The sequence below is a fragment of the Serinus canaria genome, chromosome 1A, assembly GCF_022539315.1.
Source record: "Serinus canaria isolate serCan28SL12 chromosome 1A, serCan2020, whole genome shotgun sequence".
Classification (NCBI taxonomy): Eukaryota; Metazoa; Chordata; class Aves; order Passeriformes; family Fringillidae; genus Serinus; species Serinus canaria.
In genome coordinates, this window is record NC_066314.1 from 28,263,651 (window position 1) to 28,284,234 (window position 20,584).

General features: G+C 36.1%; 1 protein-coding gene across 2 annotated transcripts in view; it reads left to right on the forward strand.

Moving 5' to 3' along the window:
* The window catches only part of PPHLN1 (periphilin 1), a 67,404-nt gene that overhangs the window by 24,208 nt on the left and 22,612 nt on the right, over positions 1-20,584 (forward strand). For both annotated transcript variants that reach the window (XM_018919654.3, XM_050988044.1), the window contains exons 6-9: positions 1,812-2,062; positions 5,536-5,615; positions 8,656-8,775; positions 11,248-11,388. In XM_018919654.3, the coding sequence (XP_018775199.3) occupies positions 1,812-2,062; positions 5,536-5,615; positions 8,656-8,775; positions 11,248-11,388 (592 nt within the window). The remainder of the gene's footprint in view (positions 1-1,811; positions 2,063-5,535; positions 5,616-8,655; positions 8,776-11,247; positions 11,389-20,584) is intronic.

Consider the following 20,584-nt stretch of genomic DNA (forward strand, 5'->3'; position numbering starts at 1 on the left):
CGCAGTGATGAAATAAAAATTCAAAAATTGAAAGTGAGATTCTATTTTAGGGTGCATAATATTATGGCAGAATGTGGCTTTCAAATATTTCCTGTTTAAAAGTGTGTTTCAATTACAATTTTGAAAATTCTTACATGGATATTAGAGCATTTATAATACATGTGCAATTGCTGGGGCTCTGTAAACATTACCATAATAAACTGCTCTGTATACAAGGGTTTAATAACATGGTTATAAAAGTGTATTTTACACATAAAAGTGGTGTACTGGTCTGCCAGAAAGCTTGTGCTTCAAAAATAAATATCATTATTTAACGAGAGTGATTAAGAAGGAAATGCAAGAAAAAGTGGGCTGTGCCTAGGTTATTCCTGATAAATATTTGATCAATATGTTCTTTAATAAATAAATAACGCCCCACTTAGCTAGGAAAAGTAGCTCAGTGCAGGGTTAATCTAGTATTCCTCAAGTCTGTACTTACACTTCATGTCTGTTGCTACATAAAATGTTCAAACATATAATGAAGATGTGATTTCCATGCAAAAAGTAAATCTGCACTGTGTAAAACACATCGGTGTCACAGGGGTTTTGTTTTGTGGTGCTACCTCTGAGGCTTCTGTAGCCCAAGACACCTTTGGCACATGGAAATCCTTTGTCATCTGTCACAAATATGGGCCTGTGTCTTGCTGTAGGAATTGTACATATTTTCTTCTTCTCCACCGACATAAAATTAGCTATAGCTACATAGTGCTTAATGAGACCACCAGATCTTTGAGGCACACTCCTCTGTTTAAAATACTGGACTCTGATGTGAAATAGGAGAGAAGATACTTTCTGATTTACTAGAAATGCTATGAAATCTTGGAGATTTCTGTGTAGAAGCTGAGAAGTACTTGCTACTCTTACCAATGCATCTTTTGACCAAAGCAAAAGTGACAAGTCTAGACTCAGTTGGCTCGCACGTCTTTAGCTCTGAGATTCTTTAGGACAACTTTGAAATGATACTAGGGGTTTTTTTCCTTTACACATACATGTACATTAATATGATTTACAAATAACCAACACATTTGTGCTGTGGTCTGGAGTAACAATATTTATATTTAGTAGAAAGCTTTGGTGTTTATCAAATTATGGTTTTAAATCAGTTGGGCTTGTGACTTTTTACATTAAAATTCAAAATTAATATTGTGTGTTCTGAGAAACATATTTAGGAGATGTATGTCCTCATATTTTCATTCAAGAGTTGACCTTGGGTGGATTCATAGGTGAGAGAACAGATATTCTGCAGATTTCTTTTTGTCTTTGCTGGATATAAGCTGAAATCTGCCAGTGATATTTTGTGTAGCAAGGTGTGTAAAATCAAATGGAGAATATAGGCCTTTGAAAATAAGAGAAAAACATAGCTGAATAATGCCAAAAAATGTAGGCAATATTTGCATAAGCATTTTTATCTATTGTAAATTAAGGCTTAATTTCCAGGCTAAGTGTACTGAATCTGAACAAAATTGTGAGAGTTCTCATTTCATCAATGTCTTTTTCTTACATTTTAGCTGTATTATCAAGAAATAGAAAGGAATTAGCTTCTAGCAATGAAGCACCTCAATGAAACCTGAAAGAATTGCCTGTTTCTTTTTTTACTTTTTTTTTACTTGTTTTTCATCCCTTACCTAGTAGTCTTAAAACCACTGAAGATTTTGGATATGTTTGGCAGTTAACCTGCTTGTATTTACCCGGCATGAACCATTGCCATTGTGCTGTTCCATAAGCATTGGAAGGATAAGCAAGTTACTTGTAATTTTCTGTTGTCTTCCAAGGGACACCAGAGATGGCTTCAGAAGGAAAAGCTTCTATTCCTCTCATTACGCGAGAGATCGATCGCCGCACAAGAGGGACTCTCCTTTCTTCAGGGAATCGCCAGGGAGCCGGAGGGATTCTCCGCACAGCAGATCTGGCTCTAGCGTCAGCAGCAGGAGCTACTCTCCTGAAAGAAGCAAAGCCTATCCTTTCCACCAGCACAGCAGAAATATGTCATCCTTACATAAAAGAAATGTTTCTTCTCAGCAAGGTAATGCTGCATTAATGATGGGAACTGGTTAGTGAGGTGAAACTGCAACTCGCTGTATAAGCCTTTTTTCCTTACATGATCCTTTTAAAATGGGAAAAGCTGACATTTTGTACTATGTGCTGTCTGCTCTGGTTGTTTCATTGTACTCTCTGTTCCCTTATGTATTTCATGTGGGAGATTGTAGGTGTTATTTTGGTATCAGGTCTAGACTGGCTGTGGGAGTTTCAGCTGCACAGCTTTTTCTAGTATTTTATATTCATTTTGGCATCAGCTCCTGTTATTTCTTTATGTGCTTCATTGGATTTCCTGACAAGAAACTTTGCTTCATCTACAGCAGATGAAGACATTTATTCCTGCAACCAGAATAAAACAGGGATTAAAAAAAATGAAGAAATGAAAGTACATACTTCTACTTGTTTCATTTTCTCCAAATTTTGCTAGGCTTTTGAAACTGATTGTTTTTTAGCAGTTGTATTTCAATGTCAAAATTTCAATGTCTCAGATCTTGCTCTCCTCAAAGAAATGTGAAACATATCTCAGTTGAGTCTCTTCTGACTTTTTGAAAGCTTGGCTCTTAATGTTTCCCAGAAGTCTGATGAATCATCTGTTTTGAAAATATTTGAGGTTTCATATTTAAATTATTTTGAGGGGAAAAAAAATTGCTTTTTTTAGTATGCTACAATCTTAGCCACTCTGTTTGTACAGCTTATGCAAATTAATCCAATTTGATTTCCCATTCTGCAAAGGCTTTCTAGTGAACTATGCAAACCTACTGTTCATTTTGGCAGCTTTTTAAAAATTAATTAGATTTTTTTCCACTCACTGAGAAGGCACATTGTGTTTCCAGAGTGACACTGAACCATTATGTAGCACTTCTTGTCAAAAAAGATCTTTGTAATTTTGTTAACATTGTTTAAATATTGAGAAATAATTTCACTCCTTACAAGGTAGAGATGGTCTTTCTATTTGGGCATTACAGTGCTTTCAACATTTTGTAGCAATACTTAGTGAGCATAAATTCCTCTAAGTGTAGGGGAGGAAGAAAAAAACAAGATAGTTAACTACTTTTCTAGAAGTCTTGTAGGTGTGCAGCTTGTAATTACTAGGGACAGAAAAACAATGTTGTGAGGAAACCATACAAAATTTTAGAGTGTTTAATGTTTGGGTTTTTTTTTACTTTTATCATATATATATATATATGCTATATGGTTAGAATTACTCAGACAATAGTGGAGGTAGTGATGTAGAAGCAGATGCATTCAGAAACCAGAGAAGATGCTGATCAAGAGAGGAGCTTACATCTAGGTCTTTGGTTTTTAATATTTTCTCCCAGTTGCCTGGTTAAATACCTTTCCCAATCACCTTTAGATAAGTTTTAAGAGACCAGCTGAGTTTTACACTGGACTATTTCTTTATTCCTTTCCCTGGAAAGGAGAACTACTAAAATGTCCCTCTAGATGACTGAATTAAAATACCTATTTGCAGGGTATAAATGGTTTAAATAATACTTTTAGAATAATTTTTGAAGGTAATTTGCCTTAGGTAAGCTCATGTATTGCATATTTAAAAGGAACATCAAGTGTGACATCTCATATATGTCAGCAATACATTTAAATGGATTTGCAACATGCAAAGTATATACTATTTCATGTGGAGTTTGCAATATGGCATTTTTCTATAATATTATAATACTATTTAAAATCACATCATCTGAATGGGTTTGGCCACATGACTTTCACTGAAGAAGAATATCCCATGCTCTACAGCCTTCATCCATTAGCTAAATACAGAGTTTAAACAAAGAAAACTGTGGGGACACGAAGAAGCTTGATAAAGGGAGGGAAAGGACTAATGGAAAGGGTGAGCATTCATCTGTGATGGAAGGGCATGGAGAGGAGCAGGAAGGGATGTTTAATTTTACAGCTAGGGCTTTGGGGCCACACACATTCTGAGAAAAAATGGCCTAATAATGTCTTCTAATGAAATGGTGTTTTTTTCACTTAGCTTAACTTTGAATAATTTTCTGCCATTTGTATCAGTTCATTTAATCTGTTCAGGTGCAAACATGTAGTCCATTGGACTGATAAAATGTTTAAAGAATCAAGTCTGACAAAGGAGGCATATGGGAGGTAGAGTAGTCCATGAATTTAGAAGGAGGTGTCTCACCTATGGGGCTGGGAAGCAGGTAGCACAGGAGCAAAACTTGTGTTACTTAGTGATGATAAAGTAGATGTTCTGTGCTTTGTTGCTTTGACTCATTAAATTAAAGCCATATTTAAAGCCATAATGAACAATCAAATTTATAGTTCTACAAAAATAATTTCTATCCCAATTATCATAACTTTTTGAATTAATCGCTTTATTAATTGTGCATATAAAAATTTAATGGAAGCCAAAGTAAGCTTATATTACCTTGGTGTATTTGTGATCAGTCAACTGTTTCCAAGTCAGTGTGAATAGTCTGGTTAATTTAGGCCTACTGACAGCATGTTTGCTTTTTGTACTTACCTTTTACAGATCTCTTAGATGTAATCTGTAGACTACAACTTGAAAACTAGCAGTTTACACTGCAACCAGTTCTATTGCTGTGGGCTGCCTGTAACTGGTCTATGGCAAAACTATGCACAGATTGTGATTAGCACTGTGAATTTGACTTGACATTTTGCAAATTTTAACTTTTATAAGAAAGACACTGATCTTACAAGAAGCATCTACTCTGTGGTTGATAGAATACAGGACTGTTTTCCATGGCAGGTCTTTTCAGCATACTGTGGCCTGCTAAACTAGTTCATGCACTACCCAGTTACCTTGAGTGATTGACTGGTGTCTAATATTTCAACTGTTTCTATTATTGCAGGCATATTAAAAAGTGAAATCACATCATCTTGTGAAGTCATACTGCTACACCCTTTCAGTTAATGATGGAAAAAAGGACAGTGGGTTTTCTTTAATGTGTGAAATGACACAGCTGTATCTTTTCTCTCCTTGGGAAGAGAAAAAAGTGTTACTAGTATTTACCAGATGATGGAGTATGTAGATTTTATAGATTTTCATTAAGGTTGGAAAAGACCTCCAAGATGGAGTCCAACCTTTGACCTAACAGACTACCCTATTCAACTAGACCATGGCACTAAATGCCGTGTCCTGTTGTTTCTTGAACACCTCCAGGGATAGTGGCTCCACCATCTCCCTGAACAACTGTTCCAAGCTTAGCCACTCTTTCAGTGAAAGAGTCTTCCTGGTGTCCAGCCTGAGCCTTCCTGGCACAGCTTGAGCCCATTGCCTCTTGTCAGTAGTTGCCTGGGAGAGGAGTTAAATTCCCATCTTGCTACAACCCCCTCTCAGGTGGTTGTCGAGGGTGATAAGGTTCATGTCTGATGTGAGAAAATTTTACTGCAATTTTTCTAAGCCAGTAAGCATATTTGCAATATATATCTTTAATTTCTCAGTCATGTTTTTTTTCTTAATTGTAGGTAAAGAGAGGACAGTTCAGTCACTGAAAACATCAAGGGATGCATCACCTTCAGGGTCCACAGCAGTACCTTCATCAAAGGTGAATTTTCTTTTTGAGTATTTCCCACTGGTTTCAGATTGTTCATTGTTGGATTTTTTTCCTCAGTTGGAAGGAGATACTGCATACACCTGTTAAAGTGCGTATTCCTTATGATGTTACTTCCTATTCCTTATAATAGGAATAGGACTTGTTCTTAGAATTTTGTGTTAGTATTACCACTCATTTTGACACAGACACACCTGCCATGTATTCAATGGAGAAAAACCAGGCTTTGGTTGTGCTATGTCATTCCAAGTGCTTTTCTCTTACACATCACTTTTAGAACTGCTGTGCCAGCTGATTGCCATTGTCCTTAAGGGGGGACGCATGGGATGTATTTTCAGTGATGTAAACAGGGAAAATAAGATAAAAGCGATTATGCTCAAGTTACAGGGATTTGGATCATCAAATATACTTCATAATTAGTTCACTTACTTTGTTTTTAGACTCAGCACACTGCAGCTTAGTATCAAATCCTTACTTAATACACACCTTTGAGAACAAGGAGGCATTGCAAAATCTCTTGCTCTTGTGTTAATATGTAGTGTGAGCTTGAGCTCTGTAAGTGTTCTGCTTTCTTCTTCAGTCAGATCTGATCTATGCTGTATTGGTTTTTTGCCATCAGTTTGCAAGTATGTGCTGGCAGTGGATATCCACTTGATATAGGCTACGCAAAATGAAACTTTGTTGGATGGAAGTCGTTTCCCCAGACAGCATAAATATTTATTGGGAATGAATCAGTTGCAGAAATGGAAATACTTCCAGGGCTGTTTATTGACTTTTCTCTCCAGCCCCCGAATATGCTTGTAATGTAACTGCCCTGTGTCAGTGGAGTTTTTTGGAATCAGCCTCTTGGCTGGAATTGCACAGAGCAGTTAAGTTACCTAAGTGTTCCACTGACTCAGAAGTAGTGACAGAAGCAGTCTTGGCAAAACATGAACATCTCCAGAGCCTGAGTCTTACAATTTATCAAGGCTTGAGATATTATTTATACGCTATATATTGGCAATTAAAGGAGATAATTTTCAATGCTCTAAGTTATAATTTAGCTCTGAAATTCTTACAAAGGTATATGTTTCCATAGCAATACCTCTTTTCACTGTAATATCTATTTGCAAATCTAAAAAGGTATTTTTATCTGTAATTATTTTTTGCATATTCATGCATGTGAATCAATACCTGTTGATGTTACCTGATCTTAGCCACCTGTTTGACTATGGCATGAAATCCTTGGTGTTTTTCTTTATTAGCTCTATGGACTGTACGCCTTGGAGGCTGTATACGACACAGAGCAGAAGGCGTATGTGTGAGACAAGGACAGCTGCTGAGCAAATTGACAGGCTTTTGCTTTTCTATGTTATTGATGAGATTAAAAAATACAAAAAAAAAAGAGACTTGTGTTTTTTTGGGGTGTTGGGGGCAGCAGTTTAGGGGTCTTTTTATGAGATCTATTAGGTTGGTTGTTTCTTGAAAGTTTGCAGCCTAAATAGCTGCTGCTGTTTTCAGCTGAGAAATACATTGCTGTTCTGTCTCTTCAGCTGAAGTCTACCTGTGCAAATATCATTACTTTATTCCATAAAACTCACTCAGGATTTAATACATATTTATAATCATCCAACCTGTAGAATTAAATTTAGTGAGACTAAATTAAACAGATTTTTTTTCTGTATTCCTGTAGATATTAGTTACTTTCTTTTATGGCTTGTGGAAATATAGCAGGTTATGTGAGATTTTCTATGAATTATGTTACTCCCTTCTTCTAAGTGCCCTCTTCATATCCCTGCATATTAATCTTTGTCACCTCTGACTTCACTGGTTGTAATTCTGTAATTTGCAGTTATAAAAAACAGGTATTCCTATTGGAACATTGTGTTGCACCTCTTTCTGGATTCAGATAAAGGTGGTGTCTTTATGACACAGAATCCTGGAAGGGTTCTGTGAATTGTGTATTTATGCCATACTACAATACAGAGGTATTTGGATAATATTTTGAGGTAAGAACGAAAGATGTGAAGACGAAGGGGTTTTGATACTGGCCACTTATGTAACTTAGAATGAGCTAATGGTAAGAGGTGGAGTGTTGGTTTCTTTCATTTAGGTTTTTTGTTTGTTTGCTTTTTTTTGTCTCCCTGTTTACCAAGATGGAACAGGCATTGGGTAGAAATTGCTACAGCCTTATTCAGGTAGTAAATTTTTTGTATCTTTTTTTCAGATACCCATCTTAGTGTTGCAATTTTTAATGTTGTAGTGATGTCGATTCTTTGGGTGCTTCTATACATATAGTTCATTTAAGCTAAATATCCACATAGTGGTAATAAGATTCATAAAGCTAGCTGTTCCTAAACTGATGTTTGTCATTGTCTGTTTGCTGCTCTGATAGTAAAAGCCAAATAGTATTCTTAGAGAGAAATCAATTTTTAAACATTATTTATGTGAGAATTTCCATTTGAAAAGGTAGATTTAAAAGAAAGTAAAGCCACAACTGACTCTATTATAAATGATTAGCATTTCCACAAATAAAAAATAGTAGATTTTAATGGAACCAGGTCTGATCACATAAAGTTTGTATAAAGTATTTTTTTGTCCCTAATTAGCTGAGGTTTTATACCCTACCTAGTATTTAACAGTTTATTTAGAAGTTTTTACAACCTTTTATGCCTGAAAATCACCTTGAGTTAGTAGTTCACTCCACTCTTGTATCTGACTTCTTTCAGTGCCCAAAACGTCTCAGAAAATTTTTCTGTTATCTCTGACCTGTGAATTTAATAAACCTTATTTGGAAGGTATAGTGGTTTTGTAGCAGTCCATTGACTTTCATTGATTTATCTTTTTTTCTCCTCTCTTGTTTCTTTATTATCTGCTCTCTTGCCACCCACTTCTCTTTTTAAAGAAATTTTGGCAGCAAATTAAATAATTTCAACTTTTTATTTCCTATTTTAAAATATTTTAGGGATTGGTATAACTGTTTATTTTCATTTTGAAGATTTTTCTGTTCACTTAACGTTTCATGTTAAACCTTGACTGTAATGTTTTTGTACAGGCCTTGGAGAAGAGCAACAGACTATCAGAAAAGGAACTTGCAGAAGCTGCAAGCAAGTGGGCAGCTGAAAAGTCAGAGAAGGCCGAGGAAAGCAATTTACCTGAAATAACAGAGTATGATGTAAGATACCATTATTAATCCACTTATTTCCAAGTGTTACTACAATAGGCTCTTGTTTTTCTGTACTCTTCATAAAGGCACATTTTTTTTTAATTAATCCTGAATTTTTCTGCCTATGCCATTAAATATTTGTTGAAAGGGAGTGAGAGGGAGACTAAAACATTGAGATTTATTTATTTTGAGAAAATACATGAAGCCACAGTACGTTTTGTTAGTCTAATTTGCATTGATGTTGAGCTACAATTGGCACAATGAAGTTTCATCTCTCCCAAGAATTCTCCAAGGAGCTCTTGTAGTGGTGTAGGTCTGCATGCCTACTGAATTCCTTAAAATTAGGAGAGGACTTCCGAGTCAAAACATGAGTCTACATGTAAAACATAAGGAGAGAAGCTCTGGTTTGTTGAGTTCTGTTTCAAGCTGTGCCAGGCTACCATATAATGAATTCTTTTTCAGAAAGCTGTCCTCCGTTATATTAAAAATAAACCTTACCTCGTTACTGCAGTGGATATGTTTTTTATTTTTCCCAGAATCCTTATTTCATTATTAACCAATGTTAATTATTTGCGAATTTATTCCCTTTTGTTTTCACCCCTTCGTGTCTTCCACTCCTGGCTATATTGAAGTGAGGTTATAGCCCTTCTCAGTCATTTGTTATACTGCTCTTGGATAGGATGTCTTTTTTGGGTTCTGCTATGTTAGTGAAAAATGTATTTTTCATTTAAAATAACCCAAATATTATGTAATCTAAAAGAATCTGTTTCAATTCCGTGATAAGTTTTTTCTTTAACTTTCTTTCAACTTTAGAAGCATTCTTAAAAAAAGAAAAATAGTATCTACTTCACAAAGTCATGTCTTAACCTTTCCAGTTAATGGGTTTGATCTTTTTATTGGTTTGTAAATAATTTTAGGGAAAATGGATGTGCCTTGGGAAGTGTCACATTTCCACTTGTAGAATATAAAGGCTAGGTTAGGGAAATAAACTCACTGAATCCGTATTTATCTGAGCTTTGAAGTCCTGCCCATTGATGTAATGGTGAATGCATGAGCAGCTCCTCAGTAGTGGTCAGGAAGATTTAGTTAGATACATAAACTGGAAAAAGTAATTAAAAAAAGAAAAAAGGGGAGGAGGTGTTAGAGTGAAGAAAAAGCAACAGCTGATCCAGAGATGAATACCATATGAAGGAGAACAGATGCAGGGACATTTCTGAGAGGTTCAGCAGAGAAATATCACTGTGGTTCTTGATGAGGGGAAGGTAATGGAAAAGAGGAAAGAGCAGAGTGGGCCACATGAAAAGGAGTTGTTTAAAGCATCCTCCACACCTCAGAGAAAACTGCAGTGGCAAAAAGATTAAACATATGGAATCAATTGCAGTTGGTTGTAGTACAGTCTGAGATGATTTATTGACTAAGAAAGTGGGCTGTAGAAATGCTAATGAAGGAGGTGAGGCAGCTCATTCTGAGTCTTAGAAGAAAGGATTTCTTACCTTGATTAGTAGGCTGTCACATACGAATTGCAAGAATTTTTAACTTTTTCCTGTTTATCTTACAAATGCTTATACTTGAACTTTGTGTTGCACTGAGTTTTTTAGTAGCCTTCACTCACTCTCAGGCATTTCGTTCTTTACTGGGATAGCAAGATTTGGGATTCAGTCTTAATGGTTTGTGTTGCTGCAAAGGTTTGAGCATATGTTCACAGGACCACTTAAGCTTTTTACTTCCTTTTTCTGTCTAATGATTTTCTCTTTCATGTTAGTTAAGTCTTAAGATTCTTTACCTCTGTTTTTGGATAAAAGAAACTAGTTTTCATCTTCTTCAATTTTCAAATCTATTAAAAAAAAAAATTTGTTCCATAATGCCAGATTTAAATAATGCTTTAAAACAGAATTGATATATTTTCTAAATAAACTCCTTGGAGGTGGCATGTGTTTTCTTTGGAGTAGGAGTACTGTCTTAATTTCTGTTCTAGAGGGAGAAATCTTCAAATCACATGTTTGCTTTTGCTATATGATAGTTATTGCAATAATAATAATAATAATGATAGAGCTGTAGCCCTGAATGCTTCAAGAATTCTCCAAAATTTTTATTTTGTTTATGCCTATGTACCTTTGCTTTTTTTACTTTTCTCCTTTCCCAGAAGACGAGTCACATTTTCATTGTAGATTTTTCTTGCTTTCTGGTGTTATAAATACCACATACACAAATTTTTTCTCAGTGGATGGGCAGGTAGAGGTTATCTGACATCATTGCCTTTACACAGTTAACGCTGTGTCACAGGGGGTTTTATTGTGTCATGTTTTCTACGTGTTTAAAATCTGTATTTCTGTATCTGTTAAGATTGTAGCAATAACGCTTCACCAATAGTCTTGATGAGCAAACTCATATATCTGATGACTGTGGGTTTTTGGGATTTTTTCCTCATATTTTGATTGTTATTTTTCTCTGAAAACTGAATTTATTGGGTTTTTTTTTAAGGCTGGATCTTCAGCTCCATTGTACATTGAGCAAACAGAGGAAACAGAGGCAAATCTAACAGATAGTACGGAATTATACGAGGACAGCCAGCTCCTAGGTCGTTCAAAAGCAATTGCAACTAAGACAAAGGAGATTGAACAGGTGAGGCTTCTTGGCTTTTTGTTACTAATACACTAATGGTTTGCTCGGCTAAAATTACCTTGATTTATTTTTTCCTCCTCTTTGGAGTGTAATATGAATGTAATTTGAGTTTTCAAGATAATGTGGTATCATCACCAACAGTTTAATTCCAAAGAACCATGGCATTTATCTGCACATGGAAATTAATGGTAGTTTTCTGCAACTTACATGCAAGAACTGCAGTTTTGCAAGCGAAGCTGAGACAATGACTGCCTCTTAATTCTAGTGGCCTTTGTTCAGTTGCCTGTGAGGCCATTTCCTGGGCTGCAACACTGTTCCTATTTATTGACACTTGAATACCAGCTTTCTACTCAATTGTGTTTGGTTTTGTTTTGTTGATTTTTTTTTTCTTCTGTTAATGTTTACTTTGCCTAATCACGTTCATGATGGGCACAGCTTTCCATGGATGCGGAGTCTGGCTGGGATGGAGTTTTACCAGAGTGTGCTGTAGCTATGAGAGCCATGATGCAGTTGGTTTATCCCTGTGTGTCTGATCCCATGGTCACAAATGGCCTAAAAGAGCTAGGACCAGATGCATAAACTTAGGACATTTTTAAAATGACAAACTGAAAAAAAATACACAGGCTAGGAAAAGATTTTTTAAAAATAGCTGTTGTGATTAATTAGCTTCATGCTGGTGAATGTATGGTTAAATTTCCCTAGGCCCTAAGGACAGGGTTATAGTGAAAATGGATGGAAATTTGGTCATTAAACCTAAATACTGTTTTCCATATGATCTAATGCTACTGTGTTTGGTAGAGTTTGCACTTAATTCTAGGGAAATAAAAATAAAACTTTTAGAAACTTAGTTCAGAAAAGCCCGAGGAATAACTTAGATTTGGATTTTGCACAACCAGTTTCTCCTGTTGTTGATTTGGATATTGAAGCTGTCAGCTTCTGCAGAATTTAAATTAGATTCTAGAATGATGCTAGAAGTATTTTACTTAACAAGATGAATATTTTCTTATAAACCAGGTACTGTGAATTTGTTAAGAATTAGAGAAGATGTTTACTTAATCATTAACAATTAAGACTGGAAAATTATCTACATATTTTTCACAAAAATACTTAAAACTAACTTCTGGATCTGCAGTTAAATTTTCTGGATTTTTATAAAATTGTTGGGTTAGAGCTGGTGATTTTCATAATCATCATGAATATCATAATGAGTCATCCATTAATAACATACTGTGAATCTTCCTACTATGTATGGAATCAGTCTGTAGAAATTTGTATACTATTCTGTTTACTTTGAGTTCTCAGCATCTAAATGTAAATGTAGCTTAAAATTTAAATCTAAAAAGTGAACTGTAAGCTTGTACATTTATAAGAAAGCTTTTTCATAATTTATTTCTGATTGTCTTGAAGACTCAAGTAATAGCAGAAAAATTATTTGGTTTGATGGACTTTGCAGTTAAATTTCATTCAAGTGTTTAATGTAGTATTTCTGGAATGTAATTTTGTGGGAGGATTACTAAAATACAATGCTTATTGCAAAGACTTATGCCACAAGAATGGTGAAGCTGTAATCCTTCTTCAAAGCAAGATTTTCAAGAGGTTTTTTTTCAGTATGCACTGGACAGCTATTCAGGTATTTTAAATAAGTAAGAAATGAAGTCAGACAGGGCATGTGCCGCTGGGTATGTGTTAAAGAATTGGTGAGGGCTTAGCTAATGTTTGAGGAAGTGAGGTTTGACCCATTGAACTACTTCTGTCTCCTAAATTTTTCTTTCTCTCAGATCACCAGATCTAATGACGTTTGCTTTTTGGTTCATATTTATTCTCAACCTGATTGCCAAGTATTTCTTGGCTGTTCCAGACTGCTGATAAAACCTTTTTGCTTTGCCTTCTCCATATCCATTTGTCTCCGAAGCTCTAACCTGGAAAAGGAGCAAAATTTTCCAAATGTGTACTTCATAGAATGGTACTGTTTCCTCTGGGAAAACCCAGAGGCAAAAAACTGTGCTGACAGAACATGCATGGTGTCGCAATGAGCAAATCCATTGCTGTGCAGCAGAGAAACAGGCAGTCTGATGCCCTGGGCAGGAGGGAGGTGGCAGCTTGTGATATAGTCTGTTTTTTCTCTTAAGAAAAGCAATCAAAAATATCCCTTGAGCGATTAAATGAAATATTCACGCAGGTGTTCTGTGTTAAATGAGTCCATCGCAGTATCTTTCGTATCGCTCATATCACTCTTTTGTAAAGTTGCTGCTGCCTTTTCTCTCAGCTACAATAACACAATTGCCCGTTTCAGAATTTTAAATGAAGTGTGATTGTAAGTGATCACCCTGGCTCATCGAGAAAATAGTTGTATATTATTTATTTGATGGGGGACTTACTGCAAACATTCATGTAAAACCATGTCATTTGAAGACAAATGAGGTTCTTTGTGTGCTGATGATGACAGGGCAAAATGTGTCAAACCAAGGGCTAGTTGCTGTTTGCTATATAGTGACTATCTTTTAGGAGTTAATATTAACTGAAGCTGACACAAAGAGAGGAAACTAGAAGTTCTGCTCACGGATAAAGGCTTGGAAAAATCCAGACACTGTTTAAACAGAGCCAAGAATTATCTATGTCACTCCCAAACTAGGAGAACTTTGAAGAATATATTTCATTTGAAGTGTGCCAATATTACTTGGGAAGGAGGGATATGGTTGCAGATGCACAGATGCTTGAAAACATTTCTGAACTGGGACTGCAGTTCCTGGGCATTTTTTGTCTCAGCTTTGAAACAGCAGGCATGGTGACATTCTTGTGGAAAACACCTAGGTTGCATAGGACTTACCCTAGCCCATCTCCTCAAAACAGGCCTTAGATCAGGGCATTCAGGGCTCTGTCAAATTGAGCTCTGCATGTTTGCAGTGAAGGAGGCTCTGCTTTTTCCCTGGGCAGCCTCTTCCAGTGTCTTGAGCTCTTTGTCTTGAGCTCAGCTGCCATCACATTCTAGAACATGGTTTCTTTCCACCAAGGACACGGTTTCTGCTCACTTCTTCTCTTGACAGCTTTCTGTCTGCATTCTTGAACTGCAGAATCCCAGCTCTTTGGTGTGATCCCCTGCTTTTGGGACCTGCTCCACTGGGAGTGGGCTCTGCTGCTCTCAGGGAAAGATTGATTTACTAGAACCCCCTGGCTCTGACACTTCATTATTGGAAGAATAGGGATTTTTCTGCCACTTCTGTGTGGCAGGTACTGTGGAAATGGTTCCCTTCAATCCAGGTGCAGAGTCTTTTCAATCTTTGTTCTTCTGCATGGAGTGGAAATTGTGCAGCGTTTATGTGTGTCTCATATTTTAATATATCCCATGATGTGCTTTTTAATGTTCTGTCCATAATAAAAAGCTTTGGAGTGTTTTGTTGGTTTTTTCTTTCTTTTGAATAGAATACTGAGAGAATTAGCTTTCTAGGTCGGGATGTTTTTTGATTGTTTGGTTGGGGTTTTTTTTTTAAGTTAGGTGTTTCCTTAGATCTTTTAACATGCATTTCCCTCTTTGCTTTTACAATTTTGAAATAAGGTGTTAAATGTTGTCTGAGCGTTTGCCTGCATGGTGAGGTAGAACCCCATTAAACAGATGCTTAAAAGATTGGTCTGGTTACTTGTAAACAGCATTGTAGTGAATTTTACATCTGCAAGTCAGGATCAGTGAATGTCTATAGTTTGCCAATCTAACCATTTCATGCACTTTTAGAATATCTTTGCATTTAATGGCATGCATTACACATTAAGGTGATATTTTGGAGTTGTTTAGTTTCTGGTTTTGTGTAGTTAAGGATCAGCTTATGCTTTTAGCATGTAATGTGCTGAAGTGTCGTGGTTTTTTTCGGAAGTGATGACAAATGTGTCCCTGGTGTTAAATTCATAATTGGAGCTATTCAGCATCAGTGTTGCACAAAAGGCTATCTCTTTGTTCTTCCTTCATGAGCTCGGGTAGAAGTAGGCATTCTTGAAATGTCTTATCTTGTCTAGACATCAAGTCTGTAACACTGTGTTAATTAGTCCATTATTATGTGTCCACTTTTCTTACATGTTGCATATTCAAGTTGGAGTGACATGTATTACCTCTGAAAATCTATTCTTTTCTGAAGACAAATTTTTCCAAATGACAATTTTACCAAGTACCCTCCTTGATTCTGTCAAAAAAATCAAACCTCTGAGTTTCTGTCTCAATTTGGCTAGTACCACAGATTTCTGACATCTGAGGAATTAAGTAAGTACAGGAATTAATATGTTCATGAATGTTTTTTTTATTCTTAATGCAGTCACTGGTTGACTGTATGCTTTCAGTTCACCGATGTTTTTAAATGTTTAGCAGAACAATATTTTTTAATGTTTAAACATTTTGCTTAATTGCTTCTTTAGTTGACATTCTAAATTAATATTGCTTGTTAAGAGTCCTCAATACTATTAATGAGCTGTTGCCCTAATGGGACTGCCTTGTTGGTGGAAGATGCTGAAAATCAGAGATCTTTCATAGCTTGTGTTTGAAACGTCATAGCTATGGTGCATAGAAAGAAAGACAAATGGGGGTGTGGCTAGGGCCAGGCTGTCCAAATTCTGTTTCCAGATCTGCTGACTCCTTTTCTTTTTTAGGTAAATTCTGACATCTCTGACCTAGAAGTTACAATTAAATAAGAAAAACAGGTTTTAGCAGTTACAGTGTGTGAGTGTAGTTTGAGAAAAGCTGTTTTCTTGTTCCCCTTCTTTGTCATAGCTCTTGTTCTGGTAAGATCTATATAGCAATAGCTGAGTTGTCTTTGTGTGTACTTAACACTTGTTTATGGGACTCTGTTCTCTGGACATGCTGCTCTGAGAGAAGACTGACCTCTCACAAAGTGATCTTTTACATTGAAAGGACTTTGTTAAAATTTTTGGTTTTAATATCAACAAAACATGACTAAAATTATACAGTCATTTCTGTCTAATAAAATAGCTACAGTTTGTGGAGTGTATGGGAGTTTACTGTATGCCTTCCTCATTGCCCCTCCTGTGTCCTTTGCTAGTTTTGTTTTGCTTCAGGCAAAACTATTTTACAGTTCTCTAACAGTATAAAGATGAAAGAGGTTGTAAACATGAAGTAGCTTCTGCATCTTGGCTAGGGATAGGCTCATGGTAAATGCATTGGAAAGGTTTAGTAAGGCTTGGCTGTGACAGATTAAGTGTCTTAAGTTCTAGCAGTTTTAGTAAAATAAGTAAATTAATAAATTGGAGTAATGGGAATCCAAGAAGGGATGAAGGAGGACGTCAGAGCTGGCCTTGGAGGCATCTTTTCTTTTGAAAAGCACTCTTCAGCTGAGCCAGGGAAACTGGTTACTGTTTCCTTTGATTAGCTTGTTGATCTCCTTGTGCTATTGCTCATTTCAGGCAAAATTATCTAGGTTAGAAAAAATCCCCTAATTAAAATATAAGTTAAGAAGTAGGTGAGTTAAGTGAAGCTGAAGGAACTGGAACAGTAGCTAAAAACACATTAAAGGATTATTTCTGGTTGTGGATGAGGTCAGACATGCTTTGTTTCTAACTGGAGTAGACCAGACAAGAGTAGCAGCCCAGATGAGAGGAAAGATGGGAAGCTGTAGATGATCACTCCTTCCTAGCTTTGCTGTTGTCCTTCAAACCTTCTGTACTTAATACACAGAGACAAGGCCTTAACGATGGGCTCATCATCATCAGTCTAATTGGGTTGGTAGTGTTGTACTAGGTACCTCTGTTGTACATGCCTCCTCTGAGCTTAGGTTTATTTTACTTAAATGTAAGTTGTAATTAAGTGTGTTAATTTATTTTTTCCTAATCAGAAAAACGTGTGTGTCAGGTTTTGTTATTTTGCCTTAAGCTTCTCAGAAAAATTGATAACTCTTTTACTTAATTATATCATCTGCCTATGTGGTTTATTAGTTTCCTTGTATCAGTATCCCTCTCCTTACGTGTAAAAGTCAAGTGATTTATTTCGTATTACATATTTTTAGACACCTTTTCTTTCATATTAATTCTGACCTGCTAATTTTTCTGTCTTTTAGTATTTATTCTAGACTTCCTTTTTACCATTACACAATCAAATCAGTCACATTGTAATGCTTATTTGATCTCTATATTTCACGCTTGCCTTAAGGTTTTTTTTTTCTTTCTGGTTTTTTTTTTTGTGCTGAGGTCTTTCAGTTTTGCAAATATGACTTATTTGTTAGAAATTTATGTTTTCCTGTTTGTGAAACTACAAGAAGGAAAATATAAAAGGTTTTGGTCAGTTTCTTCATTGTATCTTTTATTCTCCTTATGAATACATTTATTTAAAGCAGGATACTTGTAAAAGGACATGAAAGCTTCAGCTACTTTCCTTTTCTTGTGTTTGGGCCACCATGCTTTAGAAGTTGTAATCCTGCACTTTCCATTTGTTCAGCTGTGTTCTATTCCCTTTCTGTGGACATTAATGGGTTATTTAGTGTGCACTGCCGTGTTCTGTTCCTAATTACAAAGTGCTGCATATGCAAAAGCAATGCAGCTCATTTTGCTCAGCACCTGAAGGTATGGTTTAATAAGGAATTATATTACCACATTGCAGATTTTTGCCAGCAGCTTTTTCATTGGAAAGCTGATAAAAGTGAGTGTTATTTAATATGCAGCGCTCATAGGGAAAAACTTTTAAGAGAATTTAATACCAGAAATGTATGCATTTATCCAGTAACAGTGGGGTATTTCTTAGAGGGGATTGAATTAAATATAACTCACCTTTAGCTTTCACCACCATTTATTGAAGATAGTCTTTGCCTTATGTTCTTTCATGTAAACATTATTTTGAAGTTGCCAAATGCTGGCTGTACAACCCATTGACAAATGTAGAGTTTTTGATGTAGAGGCACTTCATTACCTGATCAAGCAGCCTGCAGACTGCAAAATCTCAGAGGATTCTTTGCTTACAGACATTCTTGAAGGGCATTGTTTACAGGTGTTACAATTTGGTGGCAGATCTCTGGAAGAATTTAATGGGAGAGGGCTAGTAATTAGGTACCTGATTAAATTGCTGGACTTAGTTGAAACCAAAAGAAATGTGAAAAAAGGTTGTTCAGATCTAAAAGACAAGATTAACTTCTTGGTCAGATGAAGTGAAAATCTATGGAGTTATTCATTAAATAGCATTTTTTTGAATCAAAAGCTGGTAGTGATTGTTTGACTTGAAATTTCTGGTTCTGTTGTGAGAAACCCGAAGAGCAAAAACAGGATGAAAGACTTGGAAACTATAATAGTGAGTGGGCTGGAAAGAAGACAGATTAGTTTCAAGAGATGATGAGTATCAACGGGATTGAAAGAGGTGTTAGAAAGAGAAGAAACTCACTAAAAATGTGTGGGCCTTGATGTACAATTAGGAATTAATTTTGAGAAATTGCCTACTGAAAGAACTGTCAGAAGTTGAGATGCTTGGAAGGATAAGCAGTATTGACACTGGCAAACCTCCTGGGAATGATGAAGGATAAAACCAGAAATGAATTGTCTGAGCCTTGATAAAGGCAGTAGTTCCTGTGAGAGTGAGGGTTATTGTTTTTGTGGGTTGGATCTTTTTGTTTGTTTGTTTGGGTTTGTTTCTTGGGGGTTTTGGTTTTTTGGTTTTTTTTTGATGGTGGGCTTTTGTTGTTGGTTTTAATAACTTGGATTTAATTCAGAGGATAGATCCTGCTCTCCATCTTATTCTTGCTTTAACAGAAGGGCATTGGTGCATTTAAGAAGTAGGTTAGTAGTGATTTTTTTTGTTTTTGAACTGTTTTAAGGATTAAAGATAATTTTATCTCTTAGTATGCTCAATGCACTGAGGATTAATTTTTTATTTTTACAACCTACTGTCTCTTCAGCATTGTAACTAGGGAAGCTTGCTGCTTCCTGGATTGAAGCAGAATAAGAAGAGAATCAGTCCTATATACCTAGTAATTAGATCCAGAAATTTCAACTCCCCCAGAAATAGTTCAAGCCCAAAGAACTACTATCTAGCACCTCTGGCCCCAAACACTGATTATGTATTAGCTCTATCAGTATTCCTGATGCAGTCAGAGCATTGATCTTCTGAAAGACTTAGGATGCAGGAGTCCAAGTGGTGCTTAAAACAAAATAGATATAGGGCACACAGAGCACAGTGTCATGAGGAAAAGTTTCATAAAACCATATGTGATGATGGGATGGTGGTAACTGAGCAAACAAGTAAAAACCCATGGAAAGTGGCAAATGAATGGTAGTGGCAGGAGGGTAGGTGACAGGAAGGACTTGATCCTTGACAGGGAAGCTGGTTTCCATTTCTTCTGCACTGACAAGTGCTTTCAGGCCTCGGGAGGTTGAAATAGACAGAAACAGAAGAGTGTCACACAAAAAACCTGTAGGTAGGGAAAATCTGCTGAAGTGTGAATCTACAGTTTTGTGGGGGTTTGTGTGTCTTTTACAGACTGTTCTTTATACAACAGAAGCTTGTTTTGTAGATGACAGCTTTCCTGGTGCTTGTAGTTTAATCCTCTATCCCATTTGTAATTTGATTTATAGACAGCCTAACTAATGTATAAATATAGGATCATCTGAGACCAAAGACACATTGTTGACAAGTTGTGTTTCTCACCTGGTTCTTAAATTTATGTGCTGTATCTCAGTGTCTCACCTAGCCTGATGTCCTCTTTCTTTTGGTGGTTGTTCCATTGAGTAGGTTAAACTCAATGTGTTTTAAAGGTGGGTAAATTATGCCTATTCATTTTCTCTGACCTTTAAAATACAGGCTAATATTATAGTTTTAAAAGGCATCAGAATTGGGAGCTTTTCTACAGTTTAATTTCCTAAATTATGTGGGGAAAAAAAATCTATAGTTGCATAAGTTGCTCATGCATGTGCTGTTTCTTTAAGTTAAGATTATGAAAACATGAGATTTTTATCTTGGGGTATAAATGACTAATGAACATCACCATTTATTGCTGACTCACAGAAGATCACTTTCCTGTTTTGTTTGACTCTTACTTGCATTGGTGTGGTGACTTGAGTCTTCAGTGGTTGTCTGGACATATACTTGTGTGGATGTCACAATGGCATGCTTCATAAAATATGGCATAAAAACAAGGGCCAGGGTTCCCCACAGGACAAAGTTTATGGTGTGCCTGTTTTACCTTTCTGCTTTGACTTGGAAAGGCTAATAGAGTCAGCCTCA